The following is a 25,456-nucleotide window of genomic DNA, read 5'->3' as shown; positions in this document are numbered from 1 at the left end:
TAGGCTGTAAAATCTCTTGGGGGTATTTAAGCTTGGACCAGTGCAAGGTTTGTTCTAGGCATGTGGGGGTTTTTTGTTTGGTTGGGAGACAAAGTATGTTTTTACTATTCTTATCTGAAGACTTTTGATATTCATTTTTGGAATCTGTTGTACCCATTAACTTCCACAGACTGCCCCTAGAAGCACAGAAACATCATTTTGGGGCAGATTTTGCCAGTTCAGAAGAGTGTGTTCTTTCTTCTGCTGTTTGTTACTTTTATTTTTGGAGTAGGTTTGTTACCAACCAACCTGGCTGTGCAAATAAAAATGTAGTTAGAACAGTGCTAGGTCTGTGTTCTCTCAACCCAACAGGTCTATTGAAGGGAAGGGAGTGCCCGACTTAACTAGGTAGTCACCCCTCCAGCCAATTAAGGCAGCTTCAGCCTGCATAAAGAAACTGTTTGGAAAGAGGTTCCTCGTGGCACGGTGAGGGGAAATGGGGGAGGAGGAGAAGGAAAGAAAGCTGAGGCACTGGGCAGATGACGTGCGCACGCAGCTGGTTTAATTTTGCAAGCAGGACTTCCGCTGGAATTGTGCTGGGCGCTTCCCACGAGACGTGGAAGTCGGAAACATCGTGGCCTGCGTGGAAGAATGAATCGGTTCAGTGAAAAATTCTTGTGTGGGTGAGCAGAGTAGTCCAGATAAAAGCACAAGTAACGAGTGTAACAAGTCTTTCAACTGACTTCAGAGCATGTCTCCCTAGAGGTCCAGGCTTCCAGAAAACAGGGTGGAAGGTGCATTTTGACTTCTTTTGTGGTTGAGGGAGCTTGTCAGGATGCCCTTCACTTCTCTGCATGTTCAGCCTCTGAGGATCCTGTACTTTGACCCCCAGCACCTCATTTCAGGCTAGTTGTATCCACCTCTGTGTTGAATGTCTTGGGGTTGATTCAAGCACTAGTTCTACAGGCTCCTAACTGAAGATGAATATATGTGTAAGACCTGGGTAGGCATAACGAGGAAAGGTGGAAATCAATCGGGGCTGTGCGTTGTAGGCTCAGAGTGAATGGGGTAAGCGAGATTTAGTTCCTCCGTGGGACAGCTTAGAGTTGCCTTGCTATAGTCTTTTCTGCAACGACCAGTAAAATTTCTTGTACTGATGCTTCCATCAGCTCCCCACGGCTATTCTGCGAGTGCACTCAGTGAATGATCCTTTTTTAACCATCTAAAACAAACAAGATTTTCTTTACCCCATGTGGTGGCATAGAATAACCATATTTTCAACAAAAGAATGCAGCAGAATGAAAAAGCCTCTTTCTCATTCAGTCTCGGTGCGGTGTTCCACATTAGCCATTAACTGACAGTCAGTTAACAGAAGTACAGCCGCTAATGTTGACTTTGTGTAATAAATACTGGGGCAAGAATGGTTTACAGTACTGTTGTCGTCACTGCTGCCCTTCAGTCAGGATGGCGCTGGCCTACGTAGGCTGGTCCCCTGGCTAGATTGACTCAAGTTCCAGCTGCTGGTCTGTACTAAATTGTAGTAGCTCCCGGTGGTTGGAAGGACGTGTTTTCCTGCTGCTAGTAGCCTGGTAACTGTTTTTTAGTACAAAGATCACTTCAGAATTGGATGAGTGTTGGGTTAGAGACCTATGCCTGCATGGGGTTAAGGGCTGGCTTCTGGCTGCCTGTAGTGGGAGATCAGGTGGTTTGGGTAAATGTGATCTCTTTTATTAAACCAACTAAAGAGTTGGAAAATATGGTCTTTGCAAGCTTTCGGGCTCAACCGCCCTTCTTCAGGCATCGGGAGAGTCTGCTGGTGTTGCATGTTCCCTGTGGTGGAAAAGAAGCCTTTTGTAGTGGGAGAGGCGCTGGTGTGTTGGCGTTGGAGGTGCTGTACATCAAAGGGCGCCTGTAGCAGGACAGGTGAAGCACTCTGCTCCCTCGCTGCCATCTGAAACCCATTTGGTTTTAGTTAGCGTCCTGTACACCTCTGCTCAGAAGCTTGTCATGCGCTTCCTTCAAACACTTTTTAATACTTTGCTGTTTCCTGCTGCCCCCCTATGCCTATGGCACAAATGTTTGTTGATCAGTGGTGGTTCGCAGGTGAAAAACTGCTAATGTGTCTAAAAATTATTTAAAAAAACAACAACAAAAAAAGTGTCCTACCATATTTCAGGATTTGAGAGTCGGGGGAGGATCCTTTCCATAGCAGGCAGTGTTGACATCTCCTAGCTTCTAAAGGTACGCCTCACCTGTGCTGCTGAAGTGTGACCTCTTGCACAAAGTGAGTGTATTAAAGTAAACTCTTCGTGTTTGTTTTAATTCTTCCGACTCACTCCCTTTACACAATAGGGAGGCTTCAGGTTCGTACTTAGTAACCCTGCACGTCCTAGATGGAATTACTGCAATTCAAACCTGAATGCCCTTTCTTTTGAAGGTAAAGAACAAACAAATAAAACCCTCTTGGATTAAGATTTTTTGTACAACTGCTGTTCTAATTGTTTACATTTGTTACCTAATTTGCTTGACAGTCACTCGTTAACAAGGTGGTGGAAAATACTGTGTGTTGGTGGATAACATGGAACAGGTCTTTCCTTTAGAAATCCTGTCTGGCACTTAATATAGCCATTCCACTGGCGCTCTGCATCTTGAAAACCATACTCCCCCAGTCCCTGGAGCGCATGGCTTGGTGTGAGATTAACCATGAACCAGCTTGTATATATGTACCAAGAGAGGAGGGCAGCATATTAGTTCAGTAGCAACTGCTGCTTTATTTTAGTTTTCAACTTCAGGGTTGATTAGAACCACTTATGCCTGACACTTACCGTGAAACAATTTTCAAGGAACAAGCTTAAGTGGGAATAGGACTTTAACGCACAGCTGCTTAAGATGGTTTTAATGAAGGTGATTTTTTTTTTTTTTTATAGGTTAAACAGGTCTTGAAAATGACCCAGCTCCTGACTTCTCAGCTGCTGCTGTTGGCATCTTGGGGCCTGGGGCACTCAGCTGGTTTCTTACCTAGGTTTGGGTGTGAGATTTGGGGAAGGACCAGTGGTGCACCACTCGGAGCAGCTGAGAGACTGGGTGCGGTTCTGAGACTCAAAAGCCCTTGTGCTGCGTAAGACCCTTGTTCCCTGGAAAGTTTCATCTGATTTGTTTTTTGGTCATTTCAGATATTCTGAACTTCGGGGCCTGCACACCCATTTCAGTGGTTTCTGTGTGGAGAATGACTTCCTGTGGTCTGTTCTGAGTGTATTTGTTTCCTTGGTGTAGGGCAAAATGGCTTCTTGCCCTCATGGGACTTGAAATGGCAACCCAAACTGACCGTATTGTGAGGTTTTCATAGTTTTTCTGTCCATTTGGTTTTGACCACACAGTAGCTGAGTCTCCTATCTTCTTTGTCCTGATGTCCTAGCTGCAGGCTGCAGTGCGATGTTCCACTGGCTTTAATTGCTTGCTTTGACTTGGTATTAGTTTACAGCTGGAAATGTTCTGTAATTGGGCTGCCTTGACTTTGGAAAGCATTACCTGAGCTAGTGCACCTGTTGAAGGTGCCCTCTTAGTACTAGGTGATTAAAAGGATGCTGGTAATTTGAATTTGATTATCTGTTTGTGACAAGTCGCATCCGAGGCCCAGGTCTGAACTCTTTTCTCACTTTCACTTTACACTGCATTTTTTAGCACTTTAGGGGGTCAGTTCTCTGCTGTCTGTTGCCTTTCAGCCTCCCCTTTTCCTTGTGTGGCTCTTATTTGATATCAGGAAGAAAAAAGCTTCAAAATTAGGAGAACATAACTATAAATCCATTGTGTCAAGGGAATAAGGGGGCAGGAGTTTTCTTGACATTGTTTAAAAACATTTTCTAAATACTGTAGATTTCCAGTGTTGACTGAGTCCAAGACCTGGAGGAGCTGGTGAGACCTACCAGATCACCATTAGGTCAAATGTTTTGGGGAAGGCACTTGTACACTTTGAGCAGACTTGAATTTTGGGTAATTCATTTTCCTTCTATTGGTTTTGTTTTCAGTTCTTTCTCAGTTTAACAAGATCATCTGATAGTGCCAATAAAGTACTGCCTCAAAAAACAACCAACATTGCATCCAAAAAAACTATTATCTAGGGAATTTGGGGTATAAATGTCTTAATGGGAACCCTGCCAGAATAGAGTTGGTAAATTTAACTTTTGATACAAGTGAGACCTGAACTTAAACACATGCTGTAGCTACGTCATTTCGGCTTTTGAGGGAATGTTTTGTAGTTATAAACTTAACAATCTTTTCTGATTTCTAGCATATCCAGGATTGCTCTGTGCATATTACCTGTCCAAAAGCTCTCTTGCATTTCTTGGCTAACATTTCTGCCACTGGTTTTGGAAGGGAATAGGAAAGGAAGATGTCCTTGTTACGTGAGTTAAAATGTAGTCATTTTATCTTTTGTCCCTATCTTTAAGCCACAGAGTGTTTTTTAAATATGCTGGCACTTATACTACTGGTATCTGTGCTACAAGATACATGGCAGTGTCTTGTAAGAAAGGAAGAGGTGCTGGCCACAAAGTGAGTCAGAGGTTCAGGTCAGTCTTTCATTTTAAAATGTTTCCTTGCTTCCTAAGTGAATCACTAGATGGCTGCTATTTTTGTCAAGGATGAGTTTTGGGAAGTGCTATGTTAACAGTTTTTTCAGTAAGTTGTATTTAAAATGATTCTCCAGCTATCGGAGTATAGAACTTTTATTTTAGTTAAAATCTGAAATTTGCTCAGTATTTTCCAGCATGACACGGTCTTTTCACAGGTGACTCTCCCAGGATTGTCTTTTGTTGCTTCTAATCTCCATGTTGTAGAGGTCTCCTTGGGGGTAGTTTGTCTGCTCTTAACACAAGCATGGGAGAAGGGAGGTGAGAGAATTCGTGGAACAGGCACTTGGCGCAAACACTGTGCTGGGTGAAAAACTGATTTGGTTAAAGGAGTGTTGTGAGAACAAGTAGGTATAAACTGTTCATGAATTAAATTTAGGCTGGAAATCATGAGGAGGTTTCTAGCTCTTGGACAACCCTCTCCCCACCTCTTTATTGTCCAAACTTTGCACTTATGTGTCCTGAATGTAGCCATCTATAAACTTACTAGAGGGGGGCCAGTGGTGAATGGGAGAGACTTTGTTCCCCTGAGCGCCCCCCGAAGTAACAAGGAATAATGGCCGTAAGTTGTTAGGATCTGGAACCAACTTCCAAGGGAAATAGTGCTGGCTCCTACCCTGGGGGTCTTTAAGAGGAGGCTCAACAATTATGTAGCTTGGGTCATTTGAGCCCAGTTTTCTCTCCTGCCCAGCACAGGGGGTTGGACTAGAAGATCTGCAAGGTCTCTTCTGACCCTATAGCTATGAATTTAAGCATGGGTGGGGGTCCATAATAGTTGTTCCTCTAGGTGGACCGAGCAGGACCACCTCAAAACATAATACCAATTCCTATTGAACCCAAATCATACTGGAGTGACATTGGCATGTTGTATTGGAAGCCCTCTTAGGAAATGGTTTAATTTGGCACATTATCTCATGTTCTCTCACCCAGGGCTAAGACAACAACTTGGAGACTGTGAGTGAGCCAAAAGTCAGAACGTAAGAATTAAGCTGTAACAACCAGGGCCTCTCCTGCATTGATTAAACAGCAATTAAAGCACCACTAAAGTAGTAGCTGTTCAAAGGTGAAACATCGGAGCAGTTCAGAGTCATGAACATTTTCTGCATGTTGAATCCTCTCAGTTTAAGTCTTTTTCCTGTCTGTAGTAGAAACTGGTGGTAGATGGAAATTCACCAGTAGTTTAGGCAAGTTTACACCTAAGATAACATCACCCAGACATGTCACAGTAAGGTGATGCTGATAAGTACTCCTTCAACTCCTTTTAACATACAGGTTTTGTTTCTGAAGACTGAAATTTCGAACAGTAATCGGTGAGCATAGTGGTGGGCTTTTGAATGCAGTTTGTCTGCAAGGCCCTGTCTAATAGCCATACCTCTGAAGTGGCAAACTGAACCTTTCCACTATTGACTCAGCTCTGGATTTGATTCCAACTCGGTGGGGTAAAACAAGCCAAACCCCTGACACCATTTCAAGTGTTTTCATATTGCATGTGACCAGTTCAGCAACGTTTAAGAAGCTAGCTTATGTTCATTGTAGGGAAATGGCCATTTCATTGAGCTGCTGTGCTACAAGAGTGAGAGGCACACAAGTACGAAATGTCCTGGCCAGAGTTTCCAAAATGTATTATCTTGATGAATAGCTTGATTTTTCTAGATGCATATGATGTTTACCTGGCATTGACTTCATTGGGAGCAGTGGGCACATGGTATTATGGGTTCTAGGCTACTTGCACTTCTGATCCCCTCGTGTCTGAGACGCATCATAACTTATTTTGGGGTGGCATTGCATGATTTTCCTTCTCTGAGCAGCCTGGGAGCTGTCGTTGCCTAGTACAAACCATGATTACCATAAGCAGGCTTGACTTGGGCACCTGCGCTTCTGTTCTGTTTGGCAGCAATGACAGCAGTATCCAGTTACCAAATAGCATTTTAAAGGAAAATATTTATTTGGAACAAGAATTTTTCAAAGTAAACATTATTATTATTATTATAATAAACCAGTCTGAACTTTGTGTGTGCCTTTCCCTAAGGCCTACCTTCCTCTGAGTCTGGGGAAGGACTTGGCTCCTCAGCTGAGCTTCTCTCTCTTTCAACCTACTTCCTTTACAGATACCCCCGCATCCCCTTTTTCCCTGCAGACATTTGGCTGCTGAGTGTTTTTGTCTCTAAGCACCTTGGCCTGGCAAAAACAGAGCTTGCATTTTTGAAAACAAGAAATGAGACCCTCGAAGCTAATAATTGCCCCTGAAATGTTTGTTTAGAGGTTGCTTTTCTGGACCCATTGTGTTGCTTCCCTGCTTGTTTTCCACTCGTCCCCTTAGTAAGGTATTGTTTTAGCTTACTCCTGGAAGGGTTTAACCCAGTTTACAGTGAATCTGCCTCACTCAACAGGTCCAAATACCCTGATCCTGAAATTATTACCTAGTAATTCCACAGTGGTTGAACTGCCAGAAATTAAGCTTATTGGTTTCTTGCAGGGGTAGAAAATGACATGAGTTATATCACATGCACGGTTTGTAGCATACATAGAGATCAAAACTTATTTAGTTTGGCAAAATGTATTTCTGAGGGCTTGAGCTTTTTTGCATGTCTTCCTCTGAAAGGTGTGCCTAAACCACGTTTGCACGTAGCTCGTTTCAGAAGAAATCTGTCTCGTCTTCGTGTCTACTTTACAATTGCAGGCAAGGACTAGTCAGAAGCCTGGTACTTTGGTAGCATGCGGTGAATTGGAATTTCTTTACAAAAGGTTCATTTCACAATATGTGTCTGCTGATTTTAAAAAGTTGTTCAGAATATCGTATTTCATGTTAGAGGCATCTACTCTCTGGGGCTTTAGAGGCTTATTTTTGCACATGTACTGTAAGTAAAAACAATGGTTCCTGTACCAAGAGGTGAGAACTCTTGGGAACAAGAGGACTGGGAAGGTTTTACTTAAGTGAAGTGACACCAGTGCAAGATAAAATTAGAACATTTTTCACTGGTTTTAAAGGGGAAGATTATATTGCTTTAAAATGCAAATAATTGCTTCTATGAATAAAGTATAGTAATATTGCTTTATTTTCTAACACTGATACCCTGTATTGGCAAGACTCACATGTGAGCTCTTCTTGCTAAATATAAGGACCAAGAAACTTCTAAAACTGCATTAACCTGTCTTTATTTTTGAAAGATGGGGTTGGAAACAGTCAGCAGTCACAGCCAGTTCTTCCCTTCTCCCATTTTGTTCACTCCAGTTGAAGACTCCTACTGAAGGACAACTTCACGTCTCATGTCACAGTACCAATCCTAAGGAAGGAAACGTGAGGAACTTACTCACCATCCTGTACCCAAAAATGCACCTAGCATACAGGCAGTTGGAGACTAGCAGAGCTCCTTAAATGTGAAACCTTTAACTCTTCTCCCTAGTCCAATTGATTCTTGGCCTTTTCAGACTCAAGGCCCCTTCAGGAAATACCAGCTCCTGGCTTTCATGTGTTTCTTTGACTACAGGAGAATAATAGAGCAGTTTTTCTCTTGCAGAGATCTCAGAAAAGAGCAGGGCAGTCTTTAATGCTGTGGTTCCCTGTTTGAAACCTCTGGGTCTCTGTTGTGAATCTTGTTTGTATGCCTAACAGTGCTAGCCTTGCAGGGCACCCTGCACCACCCTTGAAAGGATCTCATGGCACCCTAGTTGAGAATCGCTGCTCCAGTCTTTTTGAAAGATCCGCTTTGGTTGATGAAGCAGAAGCGAGTTCAGCGCATTTCCGCTTGTTCGTTTTCCAGGAGGGCCCTTCCTTTTGGTCCTTTTGGCCAATACTGAGTTCTGCTCTGAACTCTTACAGGTGCCCCAGTTGTGACTTCTCCCAGGAAAGAGGAGTTTTTGAGATGCTTACAGCTAGTTCCTGATCACGCTAGGACCAGCACATCGGTTAATTAAGGATGCTTCAGCTGGCGTATGATGTTGGGGCAGAACCGCTTCTGTCAGGTCTTGGAGCAGGGCATTGCTTTCTCCTGAAGTTCTTGCCATTCCCTCAGTAGCAAATCGAATCCTCTTGCAAAGCTGTTGTGATGGTAAGTCCAAACTGTACTTCACATTTCTGGCTGATGGTTGAGCTCAGTATGGAGGCCCAGGGCTGTCTTAGTCTGCTGGGGCAACACCTGCTCAGGTCACCTGAGAAGGAGTTGAAGTGGCTGCTGCCCTGCAGGAACAGGGAGAGCTTTAGGTCAAGGAAGCCGGGGCAAAAAGAAAGGCCCGTGTCTCCTGTCTCACCCCTGTTTTCATCCATTCATGGGGAGTTCTGCCTTTTCAGGGAAGAGGGGAACAGACAAGACTAGAGAAGCTGGCTCCAGAGGCAGACAGCTTCCTCCTTTCCCATCGCCATTGGGGGATCTAATGCTGTCCTTCCAGGAAAAAAATGGGAAAGCACACACCAGTCACTGTCTACCAGCAGCTGTGCAGGCCCTAGACACAGCCCTAGAAGACCAGATCCTTGTATGTTGTCTTTTCTACTTGGGTGAGCAAGGAAAGTCTCAGAGCACCTATGAATTATGCAATTCGGCCACCCTGGCAAAGACAGCCATCTCCCTTTCACTAAAGGAGCTGTACCGTGGGTCTTGTTTAGACATTCAGTAGGCAAAAAAGATGCGTACATGTTGTATTTATCGGTGAGGTTGCACCTCACTCGCATGGCGCTTTTAAAACCATATTGGTTGTATCTGCTCAGGGTGTTGCTTTAAGTCAGGTTCGTAATACTGGCATCCGATCCCAACCCTTGCTCTGCTGGCTGAAGGTATTCAGTCTTCTGCAATGCTTTCTCCTGCAGACTGGGTCTAACCAAGCTTCCTGTTGAAGGACTCGACTGCCTTTGCTGCCTGGTTGCTTTCCATTCTGTGTGCAGCTTTGAAATGTCTTGCCCAAGGCTTCAGGCCCCTTGACTCGCTCTTTGGCTGCAGTCATGCTACCTCCTTGGCTTAAAGTTGTGCGCCTTGCCAGGCTGCTTTCCATGCCCTCTTGTCTTGATGGGTTAGTTGTAGCAGTAGTCCGGTGTCTTGATGCTTTTAATGAGATTAATATGAATTATAGTCTGTCCACAATTGGTTAAAAATTTTGGAAAAGTCATAGTTGGGCTGTCCCAGCAATGTGCAAAGCACTTAAAATCTTGTGACATTTTTGGCTTTGATGGAGGAATCTGAAATAGCCGTCTACTTTCCGCAGACTTGACTCTTTTTTTTCTTTTTTTTTTCTTGCACACACAGGATGTTTAGTGATCATGTTGATTCATCCAGGCTCTCTTCTGATTGACATTTTTAATCTTTTCAAAAAGATTAAAAGATTTAATCTTGTATAAAGATATAATGAATGATCCTGTAATTATGGCTAGACTTCCCAGAGAAGAAAATAGTGGTAATTTAACTTGGTTTTCACAAGTGATTTTATTTATTTTTTCATGTATACACTTGGCAGAAACGTGTCTTCTGTCAGCAGCAGGCTCAGTTCTCAGTCTTTTGAGGTGAAACATTGAGTTCAGCCTGATCCATGTAAGCTGGAAAGCCATTGGTTCAGTTTAGAGGAGGAATGTTGTGCTGTTGCAATTAATAATTGCAATCTTAAACTGTAGCTGTCAAATGCAGATATTGACTCTACTGATTTCGAGGTTTGCATTCCACTTCTTTCAAGAAGGTATTAAGTTCTTCTGATAATGTTCTGTTAGTTAGTTTCCAACACAATTATAGTGAAATTATAACATCAGAGTCAAGAGACTGAGAGATGGTCAGTGGAAGGAAGAAATAATTAAATTTTTTCTCCTGTGAGCTTTTTCCATAAAACCTGAATTCTGTTGCCTAATGAGCCCTTGGATGGATAAGGCATCTTGGTAAAAAGTCAGCACTCTGTCTCTTCTAAGAAAGCATACATTTGATATATGTCAGCGTTCCTCCTCTCCTCTCCCCCCAAGTATGGCCAGACTTCACATTTCAAACTTTATTGAGCTAAAAGGAAACAGAGCAAACGCTGTAAGTGCCTTTATACACAAGGAGGAGGAAATGAGGTGATGTAGCTTTGTTTAAAAAAAACAAAACTTTGGCAGATTATATTTTCAAACTCGGGAGCAGTTCAAAACCAGTTTCAAGAAATGAGGATTTCTTCCTACTTCACGTTCTGCTGTCAGTGCAATACTTCTGAGTACCTGGTTCCTCTTGCAAGGAAGTTCTAGAAATCTTGTTTGCGTCTGCTCAAAATAATCGTGCAGCAGGGAAGTTAAAATGACCTTGGGTTTCCTGTAATGCACGTCACGGGGAAGGAAAACCAAACTGCGCTCAGGTGAGAACTTAAAATGAAACGCAGAATTCCCTGTGCCTGGCTGATATAAATGCATGTGGTGAAGGCTGCTGGACTGAGCCCCTCTCTAATGTGGATTAGAAGAAGTTGTGGTATTCAGGCCATTATGGGAAGAGACTTCCCTGCTAACTCAGCTCTCATGTTCTTTGTGAGGCAATCGCCCTGTGACTGGAGTTCAATTGCTTTGTGGTTTGGTGGTACAGGCTGTTGTCCATTTAGGGGCCAAGGGTATGGTTTTTGTGCTTATAATACAAAATCTTTTCATTAAGCTACCAGCTTAATACAGAGTCCTACATCTTCTGCCCTGTGTTTGCTACTACATCACTTATTCTTTTCCTGGAGCTCGAAGTGAGTTGGTGTTGTGATCGTGTCAAATATCACAGGGCTGTCAGACCTGGAACACTTCCTTTCTTTTTCCTTTTTCCAAAGCTGTGAATACTGAATGTCTCCAATCCAGAGACACCATTTTGGAAGTTTTATGTCTCTGGGTAAGTGCCTTTTGCCACTGCAGTGACATTTTGAACAAAAGCTTCAGTTCAGGCTCTAAAAGGATCAGAAATCAAGTTGCTTCTGAAACTTGGATAACAGCTGCTGAAGGTATGCCATGCACAGGGGAAATTGAGGCTGTAATTCAGGAGCAAGGAAAATGGCACCAAGTTTTAATCTGTAGAGTAATCCTGGGGAGAGAGGTGCTCTAGAAAAGCTCTGTGGGGTCAGTAGGGGCTGTCTTTTGTCCACTGTTGGGCAGTGCCACATCTTGAGCCCCTACATTTTATGGCAGGTATAAATGTTGAAAGCTTTAGTGTATTCAGGTCTTTAGAAAAAACAGGATTTGTCCTGAAGAACTGCATTGTAGTGCTGGAGTCTCTAGAAATCAATCTGTCTGGTTCTGATTAGGAACCTGCTTTCCTTAAAATAAGCATCCCCAGTTGCTGTCCTTGTAAAACTCCCAGTCCTAGTTTTTCCCCCCAAACAAATGTTTCACTACTGTGTTTTCATTTTGAGGAAGCAAGAAAGAAGTGTATCTCCGTTTGGATGGGGGGGTGGTTAACAGAAAAACTTACGCAAACACTTGTCTCAATTGTCCTGTCCCACATGCAGTTCATATGCGGGCTCCAGGACTGCTGGTGCTTTTGGCAGGGTACATACTAGTGACCGGCAGAGAGTTGGGAAACGCAACCAGTGTCTCTCTTGTGTTCTTCAGCCGGTCTTTCCTTTGAAAGCTTTGGGCTCGAGGAAGAAGACTGCTGGAAATCCTCAGCACCGTGCACTCTTTCCTATGGCATTTGTCTTTTGGGTGCCTTGACTTGTAGGTGCTTGCAGCTTTTTTAGGACCATGAGAATGGTGTTTAGCCAGGCTCCTTGAAGAAATGAGGACGCTGGCACCTGGCTTCCTGGCTCCCTAACTAGGGTCTGAATTAAAAACTGCATGAAAAGTTTTCTGAGCCTGGGCCTAGATTTTTCTCTGTGAATAGATGCATAAGTGCTCTTCAAAACAACCTGCGGAGATGCAGTTAATCCTGTGAAATGCTTCGAATGAACTTCTTATGTGAGAAATCCTTTTATTCATGCATGGAAGGGCATGTTCTTGCAATAGCTTCAAAGGAATGCAAAAGTTATAAGGTAAAAAAGTCTTGTTTTCTAGAGCAGTTGAATGGGAACTCTACTTGGAACAGGTAGCAAGCGGACACATTTCATGCGTCTGTGGGATGGTGCCCATTTGCAATTGGATATTTGGAACGCCGTGCAATAGGCATCTCTTGCCTACACTAGCTCTTTTGAGAGAGCAACTGCAGGTGAGCGTGTGGTTTTTTCTCCCCACCACTGGAAGGTCTTGGGGGCGTGCTCCATAAAGGTGTTTCCAGGGGGATTTGTGTGCTTTGCTGCTAGATCTCTAATGAACTTTGGGACTCTGAGCTCTAGCTCTCTTGTGATTCCTGGCAACAAGACTTTGGATATTTTTTGCTTTGTTTTTACTGTGTGTAGTTGTACTCTCTGGTATGAATGGCGAGAGATACTTCATGCAAACAAAGGTATAAATAGAAAATTAAATAATAAAGTTGCTCTACTCGAGACTTCAGCGAGGGTCCCCACAGGTACAGTGGGCAAAAGCCTTTGCTGAGCAGTTGTGTGATCTCATCGAGCCTGTTCTTCCCCCCAGCTTTTGTTAGCATCACTTATCCTTTTTGATGCCTTGCTTGAAACAAAACCACGAGCTCCATAAGGAGGGAATGGTTTCTGACCTGGACTGGAAGGTGCATAGTTCGCAGCTCAGGGCTGAAGAAAACTTGCACGTTGCTGCATGAAGCAAGTTGAAGCCTGACCTATATTCTAAGTACAGAATTATTACCTGGCTCACTCAACAGGTATCAAATGTGCATATGCAAGTTGCTTTCAGGACCTTTCATGTCCCAGCATATCATCTCTGTTTTATCCCAGTCTCCAGACACGAGAGGATAAGGATCTGCAACTGATTTGGGCAACATGCTACACATTTTCATTAGGCTGTTTGATCTCATCGCTTCCCTTCTAAGAATTGAGTGGTGTTGCTAAATGCTGGAGTGTAACTAGGGCTCTTGAGTGTGTAAAAGAAAGTGTGATTGGACCTGCCATGCGACAGGTGGGAAAGGATTGCCCAAGCTAGGCTCCCAGTTACTAGTCACCTTTGGGGAATGGAGGTCTAAATTCATTATCTTGTTTTGGGGTTTTTTTTTGATTTAATGCTTTTTTGAGCTTAGTCTGAGTAAAGGCTCTTCAGCAGCATGTGGTGACGTGGGGAGGGAACAGAGTTCACCTCTCGTGTAGTGGGCAAAAGGAAAAGAAATGGGACATAGCATGAAGCTCAAGGGGGGACTTCGGCGAACCCAGGATGTGGGAGGGGCCGAGGTCACTTGAATTTCAAGATTAAACTGCTTCCTTGCTCCACGCTAATTGGCTTCTGAGCTGGAATAATTTTGTGCTACTAGGAGTGCAGATGACCTGATTTGCATGACAGCTGGAATTACGTCTGGTGAAGTGCTGATCTTGGGCTTTGCATGGTATTTATAGCCTCTCAAGACATTTATTGGAATTCTTCTTACTACCAAATGTTAAATCAATGCTTAGGTGTGAGTCTCTGAAAATAACTTTAGCCCAACCTCACGAAGCAGAGGCTCTCATTTACTGCAGTTTGCCCTGAATTTCCAGTTTTTGTTTTGTTCCTAAAACTGGAGCATGTGCCAAAATAAAGTACAGGCAAACATGTTCTGCAAATAACTGTCTTCCAGTGGAACTTCTGGGAAATCAATGGGTTCTTGAAACGCTTTTAAAATATCTTTTATTTTACTGGAAAATGAAGGGGTGGTTGTCCGGTAACTGAAGACCTGTGGATTTCACAGATATCTACATCTTTTTTCTTCTCTCCCTGTTCCCATTACATGGATCTGCTTGCTACGGAAATGTTAATCCAAATGGACTGTGAAATCCACCTTCGGGTTCTGCATGGAAACACTTGTTCAGGTTTTGAAAACATAATATGCCAGCTTTCCTTGATTTCTGCCTAGCGGAACAGTTGTTTCTTTAAATATAAGGAACACATTTCTAAAGCTGCAACTTAAACAGGTTTTTTTTGTCCTGTCGTCTTGGCTGTTCTGTATGTACAAAATTATTTTAAGCTACCATGTATAAGTACTAAATATAGCATGTGTGTATTCTAGTTATCTGCTCTTGTGCTTATTCTGTGCCGGCCAGCAACCTGCACTAAAACGTTTTACTCGTTCGGTATCCAGTCAGAACAGTTTTGTAGCCATCCTTAAACAATGCTCCTTCCCTTCCCTGCTTCCTTCCACCTCATCCCATCCAGGACACTAGTACTGGGTCTGTAAGAAAGGAGCTGGGAACGTCTTTTAGCATTTCCTTTTTTGCCTTCGCACCCTGCTTCTGTATGCACCTCATCTGTGTTTCTTGAGGTGGCTCATCGGACTGCTTCTGGAAAGAACCGAATGCAGTGCTGCTGGCTCAAAATAGTTGGTTTCTCAGAGGCCGAACTCTAGGAGTCGGGGAATTACGTGAGCTTCCAGCTCCTCAAGCCATACAGAGAAACTGGAAAATGTGCCTGCAGTGTAAATGCCTACAGTCTCTAAATATCCTGAAGGCACTGGACTGAATTGCTTTGGGGTCTCAGGTCTTCTAAAACCATCATGGGACATCTTTGGGGTCATGCTTGGCTTTGGGCTGTTATGGATGGCCTTTAGAAAAAGTGGTTTCGGGCTATAAAATAGGGAGCACGGTCCACCTTTGGCAGCAGGCCAGCCTTGGTTACCAGTAGCTTTGCTGGTATGCACGCATCAGATACCGGAGAAGTGAAGCTGCTGTTGAAGTAGGTGTGCTTGGGGAAAGGAACAGTCTGTGATGCTCTTCCTACGCTGCTCTCTCTGCTCTGTGGTTACCAGTTCGCACAGTCCTGCTTGCTGTGCGATCACGCGTTCACATTCAATCTAGCACCCATCATGAGGCCTCAGTATTTATTTAATAGTCTTTTCAGGTGAATGGGCAGCTCACACCTCAAGGCATCTTTGTACCCAGGCTTATGAGATTGGTAACCATAGGGAGTTTGCAGCCATAATATGTAGACATTTAAGAGCATCTTGGTTTGCAAAATTTGATCTCTGGTCTGCAGTTTGGCCCCCTCAGTGCAAAGCTTTTGTATTGGATTCCTTGTCGCTCCATATTACCTTCACCTCTATTCTGGAAACTGAATTCTGCAAGTTTACTAGCCAGCTCCAAAGCTAGGAAGAACTGGAAGAGGTGTGAAGCCTGTGAGCTGGTTTTGGTCGGGAGGATCTTATTTCCTGACTGGAATAGATGAGTGTCTTTTCTTATTCTAAGCAAGTGCATCGATAGGGCTTCTTGGACATGTCTCTCAGAATCATGCTGGGAAGCTATATGTACCAAGGCTCAAGCATGTGCTTTTGTTGCAACACGATACAGGTCCCTGTTGGTGCGTGATACTTGTCTGTGCTGATGCTTAGATCTCAGAGGACTAAATCTACTGAAATTATAAGCTTTCTGCTGGCACATTCTTGGCTGCACTTCACGGGAGGTGTGTGTCAGGACAGAGAGAACAATCCGGTTCTGTTGCAGCACAAAACCATCTCTGCTATTTTCTCTTCTCCTTCTGTTAGATAAGAGGAGGCTCAACGTGCCTGTCTTCATCCAGTTCTGTGGCTGTGAAACCTTTATGACTTTTGAAACAAATAATTAGAGCTTGTGGCTTCAGCTGCCTCAGTGGAAATAACAGGGAGCAGAACAGAGGCAGTACCTGTAGTACATGCAGGGCGTTTACATGCGTGCATGTGTAGTGAGGTCTTGCCAGCTCTCCTGTGTTTGGAAAGCAGTAAGTCAGGGGTGTCAGATATGGCACGTGAGCTCTATCTGGCCCACAGTGCTGCCCGTGGGGCTTGGACTGGACCCGCATGCCCCACACTAGCCCACATGCTGCATGCAGTGCACAGGGCCAGTCCTGCATGGTACACGGGGCCAGTTCATGGGTCCTGTCCAGCCTGCTCACTGGCTCTGCTGCTCATCCAGCCGGATGGGTGAGAGATCCCTGCAGCAAGTGATGCAGTTTCTGAATGGTACATAGCAAGCTTCAATTATCTGAGCTTCATGCATTTAATCTGCGTCCCATTGGGACTGAGGATGGACTAGAACTTGGTTTGGGCTTGAATCGCCTCCTCCCAGAAATCTTGGGATCACTGAGATACTAATGTGCGTGCTGACTGGAAAGCAGATAATGAGGCACTTCTGTTGCGTGGTCTTGCATGTAGCTTGGGACTGCAGATCTGTTAAATTTGAGATGGCTGGCGCTGGAGCGCTAGCCCAACTACTCAAAGTACTGTGGGCTTGCCTCTAGTCAGTCCATCTTTCAGGTCAGCTTTTAGATGCTTGTTTCTGCCAATTAATTTTTGTCTCATGGGGAAACCATAGGCGTAGGATGTCAGCTCAAACGGATCAGGCTCTGCAGGTGTCTTGTCTGCTCAGCCTAGTTGCACTATATTAGGGTTTACAATGTTTAGACAACTTGCCCTCTGCCAGCCCTGCCTTTAATTTGTCTCAACATTAAGTATGTGGGCAAAACTGTTCCCTAAGAAGTTCTCACTCGTACGAGATGTCGCGACCACTTCGAAGCTGTGCTGTGGGAAAGCTGGCTTGCTAAACGCACTGTTGCTGACAGTCTTTCTGAAGACAGAGAGTGCAACTTTGAATTCTTGAGAAGGAAATGAAGAAACAGGAAAGAGCACCATCCTTTCCACCAGTGGTGGGTAGCATGGGGGTTTCCAGCATACTCAGCATCAAGGTTCAACTGTTCTGGCATCAGTGGGGGAGGAGAACTGGACGACTTTTCAGAAGATGCCAAAGTTTTGGAGATGGCAATGGGAATTAGTAAGAAACCCCCACAAAGTGGTACAGGGTTTAATCCAAATTAACAGTTGTGAATTCAAGGCAAATTAGCCAAATCATATGAAACCTCTGAATTGCCTGAAGTAGTTAAATCATATGAAACCTCAGATTGTCTGTCTGATTTTTCTGGAATCAAATTCAGCTCTCAGCTATGACAGCTTAAACTGAATGTGTGTGGACATGGGGATGTCACGTGGTTTAGCCAACTCACACTTTTAGTTAATATGGCTTAATTTTTCAGAGTGTCCCTGTGTAGACCTCATCTAAGTTAGGGAAGTCGTTACCTGCAGGGCATGGGGAGGGCAGGAATGGGCAGGTAGGTTACTCCTAATAGCCAGTTTTCTTTCACCACAAGAGAGAAGTTTATTCTACTTACAGATCCCTGCCACCCCCACCCTCTTATGACAAAATAGTTCATTTAAATGGTACAGCAGCAGCCAGGACCCCTGAAGTTTCCCGGAGGTCAGCGATGTTGTACGTTGAGTGTGGTGCACAGCTGTGGGAGATCACAAGAAAAAGTGACCTGGGTATAAGAGGGGCCAAGCCCCCAGTGGAGAAGACAAGCTGATGTCTGTAAGTGAATTCACCTGATGACTCACTCACTTGAATCCTGCATAAATAGTCCTTCCAGCTGCACTGGTTTGGAAGTGAATGTTGATTGTTAGGTGAATTTTTATAAAATGACTTGCGTGATTACAAATTTGTCATATTTTGCATAACAGTATTTCTGTACGTCGTTTTGCCTTTTTATTCCACTTCAGTAATCTTCCTGGTTTAATTGCAGAAGCTTCTTCAATCTAAAATTAGATGCAAGAGACACTTAGACAGTATGCTTCTGAATGCCTTCAAAATCATTGTCCTCTAAATTGCATTCATATGGGTTTATGGACACACACTGTACAGTACATGCTGACGCTATGAACGAAAGCTGGCCCGTCTGCCTATGAACAGAGTGCTGTGGTATGTGGTGTCGTGGCGCTCAAGGAATTTAGTGATCTTGGTAGGAAGAGAGAAATGTTGTTGGTCGTTTTATTATAGAGGTTATTTCCTATCTGCAGATGGTACCTTACCAAAGCAGAAGCAAGTGCTGCTCCCAGTCTGAGACCACTCATACTTGCTGTCCCTAAACTCCTGTGGCTTGGTAACAGTTTGGGAAGTAATTTGAATCTCTTAAAATATATTGGATGTGCAGCGGAAAATCCAGCAGGCTTCAACTTGCTTGAAGCTAGTTTGTTGATGGTAAAAAAAAAAAAAAAAACCCTTTTCCTCTTTTAGCAAGAGTTTGACATCGGCATGTTATGGCTTAGTCTTGAGACTCCTGAGCTGAAAGCAATTGGACGGGGCCTGCGAGATTTGACTGGGAAAACTCTGCCTCATGAACTTCCAAGCTCTTAACTGTTTCACTGCTTGGCACCTGCTGCACCCGCACACTTTTCTTTTGAGGTTTCTTAATGAAGAATCAGCTTGTCTGTGGTGCCAGGAGATCAGGACATGTTCAAGCAGCACAAGAAGCTTTTCCTTATTGTGTGCACTTAGTACAGAAAAGTCACTGACCTGCATTAGTATGTGCATCTTCCTCCAAAGCACCTTCCTTTTGATGTTCCCTCTGAAAACTGCTCTCGTATGAAAAGAGAAGCTCATTTATTTTGCAGAGACACATCCTTAAATATTTGCAAACTTGATCTGTCTTTTTTTTACCCAAAGAGCTTGCTTTTACTAGCCATGTACTCTGTCCTGCCTGTAACGTGTGTGCACTGGGTTACTGGGCTATTTTAATGAAGAGCCTGACAAATTTCTATGGTTTGGGAAGTGAGAAGACGCAGTCCAGAATTACATACACTCTTCATACAAATTGAACTATATCAGCACCTTCTTACAAACCTTGATGAGGATATCTAGTGACTTTCGTTGCTCCTTATTTATTCCTCTCCTTCCAGAAGGAAGGTTAAGGTGCCCAGAAATTTGCCATGTGCATCTGTATCTCAAAGTGGACAGTTGGAGCAATTGCCTGCTTGGTTCAGAATAGTGTTAGCAGCCTGGCAAAGCGGTACGGCTCAAAGAGTGAGGCCACACCTGTACCAGGGAAGTGGCTGTCACGTAACTATAGCAGCAAAGGTAAGGCAGGTGGGGCCCTGGGTGTGAGTGTTGGTCTCTAGGCAGGAGCTTTTCTGCTGCCAGAGCTACAGCAACTCTCTTGAATAACAGACCCTCTATCAGAAGGAGGGTGGCCAGCTGAGCTCTCCTGGATACCTGGAAGGAAGGGTAGAGGTGCACCTTATAGACTAACTGGATTAAATGGATAAGCTTTTGTGAGCAACAGCTTGCTTCATCATGCTATTCTATGAAATGTTATGAGAGGACAAGCAGAGAGCAGGCCTTCAAATAATGTAACTCTGCTGGCAGTTTTGAAATGCTGATTGCACACGGGTGAAAGTCATTTGTTCAAATTTCAAGTTGTAGAAATGCTTTGATAAGTTTTTCCCTTTAACACCTCCTAATTTCTTTTAACTAATAAGTACATAACCACTGCAAATGTAAACCACAAGATTTTGCGTCTCTCTGACATGCTTCAGGGTATAAGTTAATGAGCGCAAGGATCAGGAAGGAATTCCTTGTGTGGTTTGTTGAAGTTGGCTGGCTGGGATTGTGTGCGTTTTGTTTTTTCTTTCGTCTCCCTCTGTAGCATGGATGAAGAACTTGGACTATTACTTTTTTGCTATTGACCACTATTGAAGGCACGAGAAACTAGTGGTCTGATTGTGTGTGCATTTCCCCTTCTTGTAAGGGCAGATGCCTTCTACAATTTTCTATTTAAAATCAACTACAGTACTATGAATTATGCAGTTCTTCCCTTTAAAAGCATATTTTCTTTGACTCGTATTGAATTATTTGTAGTGCATACTATGGTGGTGTCTAATGCTGTTTTTCCTTGTTTTGTAGAATGCCGTGGCCTTGAAACCATCAATTCAGTTCCAAGGGAGCCAAGGGGTAAGTTCTGTTTGGGTTTTTTTTATATTGGTTTCTTTAGAAGGCTTTCCAATGGGTGTAAATATACGTACAGTTTGGGACAGTTAACCTCGGTGAGCTTGTCCACTGTGCATGGATCAGATTCTACCTTTAATGGATGATCTGGCTCCTTGAAAGCATTGAAAAAATCACCATTCTGAACTTGGTCCAGGGAAAATATTGCTATCAGTGGGATTGCTAACTACTGTGTATATGGCCTTGTTTCCAAGAGGAGTAGGAAAACCAAAAAACTGAATTGACACTGGTATGTGTTAAGAGTGTGCAGTGATCCTTAGGATCCTGCAGAAAAAAGGGGTTGGCTGGGACCTATATATCATCTAGTCAAGCACCAAGGCAGGATCGAAGGCAGTTTTCAAGATGTCAATGCAGATTGCAAGGACAACCAGGAGATGTCTGGTTCATATTCACTGTTTTCAGTGCAGTTAATGTGCTGAGTGCCACAATACTCAATCCTGGGAAGTAGAAGTTACTGAAAACTGAGATTCAGTTGATTGGACTTGTCTATGCCTTGGTGTGAAGAATAATTAATGTTCAAAATAACATGGACAATGCTGGTAGATTGACTGAAGTGTCCAAGAGTTTTGGTTCGACGTATTCCCGTCAGGCATGGACAAATGAACACGGAGCAGGGAGTTAGACTTGCTGCACCTGGACTGCTCCACGGTAGCTGTCTGAACGCGCTTACCCTGTGGTAAATAAAAGCTGAAGTGAGGCAGCTTTAGACCCATTTCACTGAGGTGTAAGCTGTCTTGGGTTAGCTTGCACATTCACCTCGGAGCAAGTGCTTTCAGACAGTGGGTTAGTACAGTAAGTCTCTGCCCCTTCCAGTTCGCTGTAAATTATTCTTTTGTCCCAACCCCAAGTATACCACCAAGTTCTTCTATTCGGGGGTCTTGGTTCCTTTATAAGTTCTGTTCTTAATGCTACATTCATCTAAGATATTTATAGAAGCATTAAACTGTCTTCCCGGTTACTGACAGCATAGAGGATTAATTGCTGTTATCTCTATTAAAGTAACTCGGCGCTTCCAATCCATTTTGCAACTGCCATTTGTAAATCTTTAAATATGAAAAGGTATGTGTTTAACTTTGCGGCTTTAACTGCAAAAAGAAGAATTCAGCTTTAAACCTCCTGCCTGATCCTTGACGCACTTCTTTGCTATGAACTATTGCTTGCCTCAAAATTCAGCCTTCTGGAAGTGGTGAGATGCATGGGAATGAGATTTCTTAAATGAGTTAGCTGCCTTAACTCCTTACCTTTGTTTCTGGTTTAAATAATTCCCTTTTAAAAAGTAATTTCTAGTCTGACATCAAGATACAGTAAGGGAATGTACAGTGGCTCCAGTTCAAGTTTACTCAGCTTTCAGTAGCACTGGTGTATGAAACAAGTTGCGTGCTTTCTACAGAGCAAACTTCATTTAGGTGTATGTGATCCCATTGTCTTTATTGTGGTTGTTCAAGTGAGGGCACAACTTGGTTAAAAAAAATTAACATTTTTTCAAGCTGAAATACCTCCTGCTGAGCCCATGTTTAGAGATCAAAGTAAGTGGTTGGACCAAATGCTGAGTTTGACAGAGAATAATCCACCCCTAAAAAGTGAGTTTCAGGAGGAAAACTTTCCACCTGGGGACAGCTTAGTCCAGAACAAGTTGTCTGCAGGATTTTTGTGCTTTATTCTGAAGCCACTCTTTGAGGAATGGACTAGATGAGCCCCTTCTCCAGAAGAGCAGTTTCTAGTAGAGGTGGACTGGATTTGTACTCTGGTTTCTAGTTATTTGCAGCAGTCTCCAGGCAGTAGCTTAATGAGCAGGGTTTCTTACCCAGACCACCCTGTACTGGCAGTAAAGTAGAACAGAACAAAACTGGCTTTCCTCTGAAAGGGAAGTGTTTCTGCCTAGAGACCTGTTATCTCGTTAAAAATGAAATGAGAATTATGTTCAGCTGTTCCTGGCCCCTGTGCTCTGCAGTTCTGTGGCTCTGCAGTTTGCTATGGGCTCAAACCCATGCCAAAGAGGTGGGGTTTTGCTGCACTGTCTGCAGTAAATCCTATGTTTCTGGCCCTTCTGTGGTTGCAGAGTAAACATGCCAAGAGTTAGGTCTGCACAGAGCAAGGCAGTGCCTTGCATAATTACCTGGCCTTCCCAGCAGAGCTAATTAAGGCAGAGGCAGGGCTGCATGAACAAGGTGCTGCTGCTCCTGATTCAGCAGGTGGCACCCACAGAGCTCCCTTCCTCCTGCTCCCTGCTCAGGTCATACAGACCCACCCTAACCATAACTAATGCCTGAATGATATATATGTCTTTACAAAAGGTCTCCTTGCTTCTCCTCCTCCTGTCTGCCAACCCTTCAGAGACCTGTAATATCTCAATCCTGCCAACTCTGCAGTCCAGTAAAGCAAGGAAGACTAACACAAGTTGTCATCAATTTAAAAGGCAAAATGCAAGCACGTTTTAGTTCTGGGAAATGAGTGGGACAGAGCAATGCTCCGTCTCTCTTTGGTTTTTGGCAGAACTTCACTATAAACAAATTCAGCCCAAGACACCTGGCAGACAAAGTCAGCTGAAACAAAGCTCGATGGAGGTCTAAGCAGCTGAAAGCAGGGCTTTGAAATGAAGCATCAGGTAACCTTGATAGCTGGGACTAACCACCCCTTTCAGCAGGGACACCACCTTCCCTTGCCCCCTCTCAGTTTGGCTTTTAAGGATCTCTGTGTAGCTGCCACTAAATCTATGTAAAAGTGAGTGTTAGAAGAAATTTCCCTTTTGGTTCCCTCTCTTGATCTTCGCCTTCACGGAAGCAGGTTTAACAGTGACAAAATTCATCTTGGTGACTTGAAAACAGCTCTGAGCTAGTGCATCCCTGTACTTAGGGGGTTGAGGTTCATGTGATGCTGCTCTCAACCCAGGGCCAGCATTCTTGAACCAAGGGTGTGTAGGGGCTGCGTGGAACAAAAAACCCTTTTTGAAACAATGTGGGTAATTAGAACATATTTTAAGAAAACAGTGTTTTATTATTTTCATCCCATAACTCAGTGCTTCCCAAGAAGGGCTTTCAAATGGAAAGAGCTGTCAGTCATATGTAATTATAGTCTGGGTTGAATGAAAAGGGAGTTAAGCAGTGTGATTATATCTGACATTGCCATTTAAAGAGTGAAACATTGAGACCTGCACAGTATAAAGTGCGCCAAGGCATTGTGGGTGGAAAGAGGGGCTGTTGGCAGGACAGAGCTGACCTCTGCTTGCCTTGTTGTCAGCTGTTTAATTAATTGCACTGCCAAGTAAAGGCCAAAGGTAGATCTTTGAAGGGAGTGAAAACCAGTTTCAATTGGGGCAGATAGAAAGAGCTCTTTGTCCTTTTTATTATTTTTACGGAGTAGGACAAGACACTGGCAGCTGTGTAACCATCTGCTTTTAAGTGTAGTATATGTGTCAAGATAGAGCCTTGCTTTAAGGAATTAGCAGCTTGGCTTTAAACGCTTTCTGGTGAGTGTCCTCGAATGTAAATGGAACAGATAAGAGCTAAGTTCAATCATTTCAGGAGCTCCCAAATCCAAATGATCAGGCTGGACTCCTTTTGTTGATCCACTGTTTATTTTTGGAATGGACTTGCTTGTTTTTTCCACTCTACCTTAATCCCCTCGCTTGCTGCCTTTTGTCACCTTGCAATGCACGTTGCTATGGAAATGATTTTGATGTCACTTTGGAGGGTCAGAAAGTTCTGCATCTGGGATCGTATTCAAAGAGTAGTCCCAGTTAAAGAAGTGTCTAGCAGTGCATGGTTTGAAAAGGCACGTGTGGTGTTGTTTTTCCTTGCATGGACCCCTCCTGCAAAAAGGAAAAATCTTTGGGTTATTTGGAATATCTGGGGGTAGAAGAGAGGGGTGAAAAACAGGTTTAAAATGCCTGCTTTCTTCCCATGGTGTTATCCCTTCAGAAATGCTCTCCATAACAGCTGAATCTGCATTGCCCATTTAAAAAAGCGTTGTGTACACATTCTCCTTCATTAACCTGTAATGTTAGTTTTGGTCCAAGGTACATATGGCTGCCTATCTTCCAGCTCTTCATTAATTGCCTGAAAATACCTTTCATCTTCATGATTGCTTATTTAAAATTCCTAATGTTAGGAGACATCACCAGGCATCAGAAACTGAGTTCAGGTTGACAGTCAGCGGCTCTCCACTGGCTGGGTAATGCAAAGGAGACTGTCCAACTTTTTACCCTAAAATGTGACTGCTGCTAGGTTAACACCCCAGAAGGCACGATCTTCCACATAGGATCCCTCTTCAGGGTTACATTTAGAGTCAAAAGCTTTGAGAGGCCTGATTTCTTTTCATCACAAACTATACATGATCCTGGTTTGTGGGATGTGCCCCGCCTAACAAGCACCATTTTGTGACCGACTTTCCCAGCAAGGAGTCACGTCACCGTCTTGTGGCTGACTTTGTCAGCATGTCCATAGTAATACATGGGTTGACAGTTAATATTCAAATATTTCAATAGTTTAGCTTTTGAAATGGAGCAGGTGATGCAGGCCGAAGTGAACCAGAATGGCTCGAGCCCTTTCTGTTTCAGGAAGGCGTACGGCTGGGTCAGATTTGCAGGTGCTAATGAGGAAGACCAGCCAGGGTAGAGAAACAGGGTTAAGAAACTAGTTTAGATTATTTAAAACCTGAAGTTTCCTTAAGTTGCATCAAAGCGTCATATCTGACAAAAGCGTAAGCAGAAGTTTCACTGGAAACGTGCCATTGTTTCCCCACTTCTTGGCATGGGCTTGCATTGGCACAAGTGTGTGAAGCTGAAACTCCCGTTCATCTATGTAGTGTGTTTCGAACGATTGCTTATAATAGAGAACAAAAGTCACATCTGTGAATGGGCTATTTTTGAGCATCAGTGGTTATGTGGCATAGCACTTACGGGACACCAGCAAGGGGGCTGCATTAAAGCCCGTACCACTGGGTGGTCAGAGGCCTTCTGCCTTATCTAAAAATAATTCCTAGATGCTGTTGATTTGCCTAGGTTGCTTTTCAGTACTGAAAGAGGCAGATCTTAACATCGCTATTAATTGCAG

At 43.6% G+C, this 25,456-nt stretch overlaps 1 protein-coding gene across 2 annotated transcripts in view; it reads left to right on the top strand.

Moving 5' to 3' along the window:
• Nucleotides 1-25,456, top strand: part of ELL (elongation factor for RNA polymerase II) — a 64,829-nt gene that overhangs the window by 9,458 nt on the left and 29,915 nt on the right. For both annotated transcript variants that reach the window (XM_090026962.1, XM_090026961.1), the window contains exon 2: nt 20,304-20,351. In XM_090026962.1, coding sequence (XP_089883088.1) covers nt 20,304-20,351 — 48 coding nt within the window. The remainder of the gene's footprint in view (nt 1-20,303; nt 20,352-25,456) is intronic.

The sequence above is a fragment of the Crocodylus siamensis genome, chromosome 14 (genome assembly GCF_052110815.1).
Source record: "Crocodylus siamensis isolate JL-2025a chromosome 14, ASM5211081v1, whole genome shotgun sequence".
Taxonomy (NCBI): domain Eukaryota; kingdom Metazoa; phylum Chordata; order Crocodylia; family Crocodylidae; genus Crocodylus; species Crocodylus siamensis.
The sequence above is the reverse complement of the archived record's forward strand: the minus strand, read 5'-3'. Positions and strand labels throughout refer to the sequence as shown.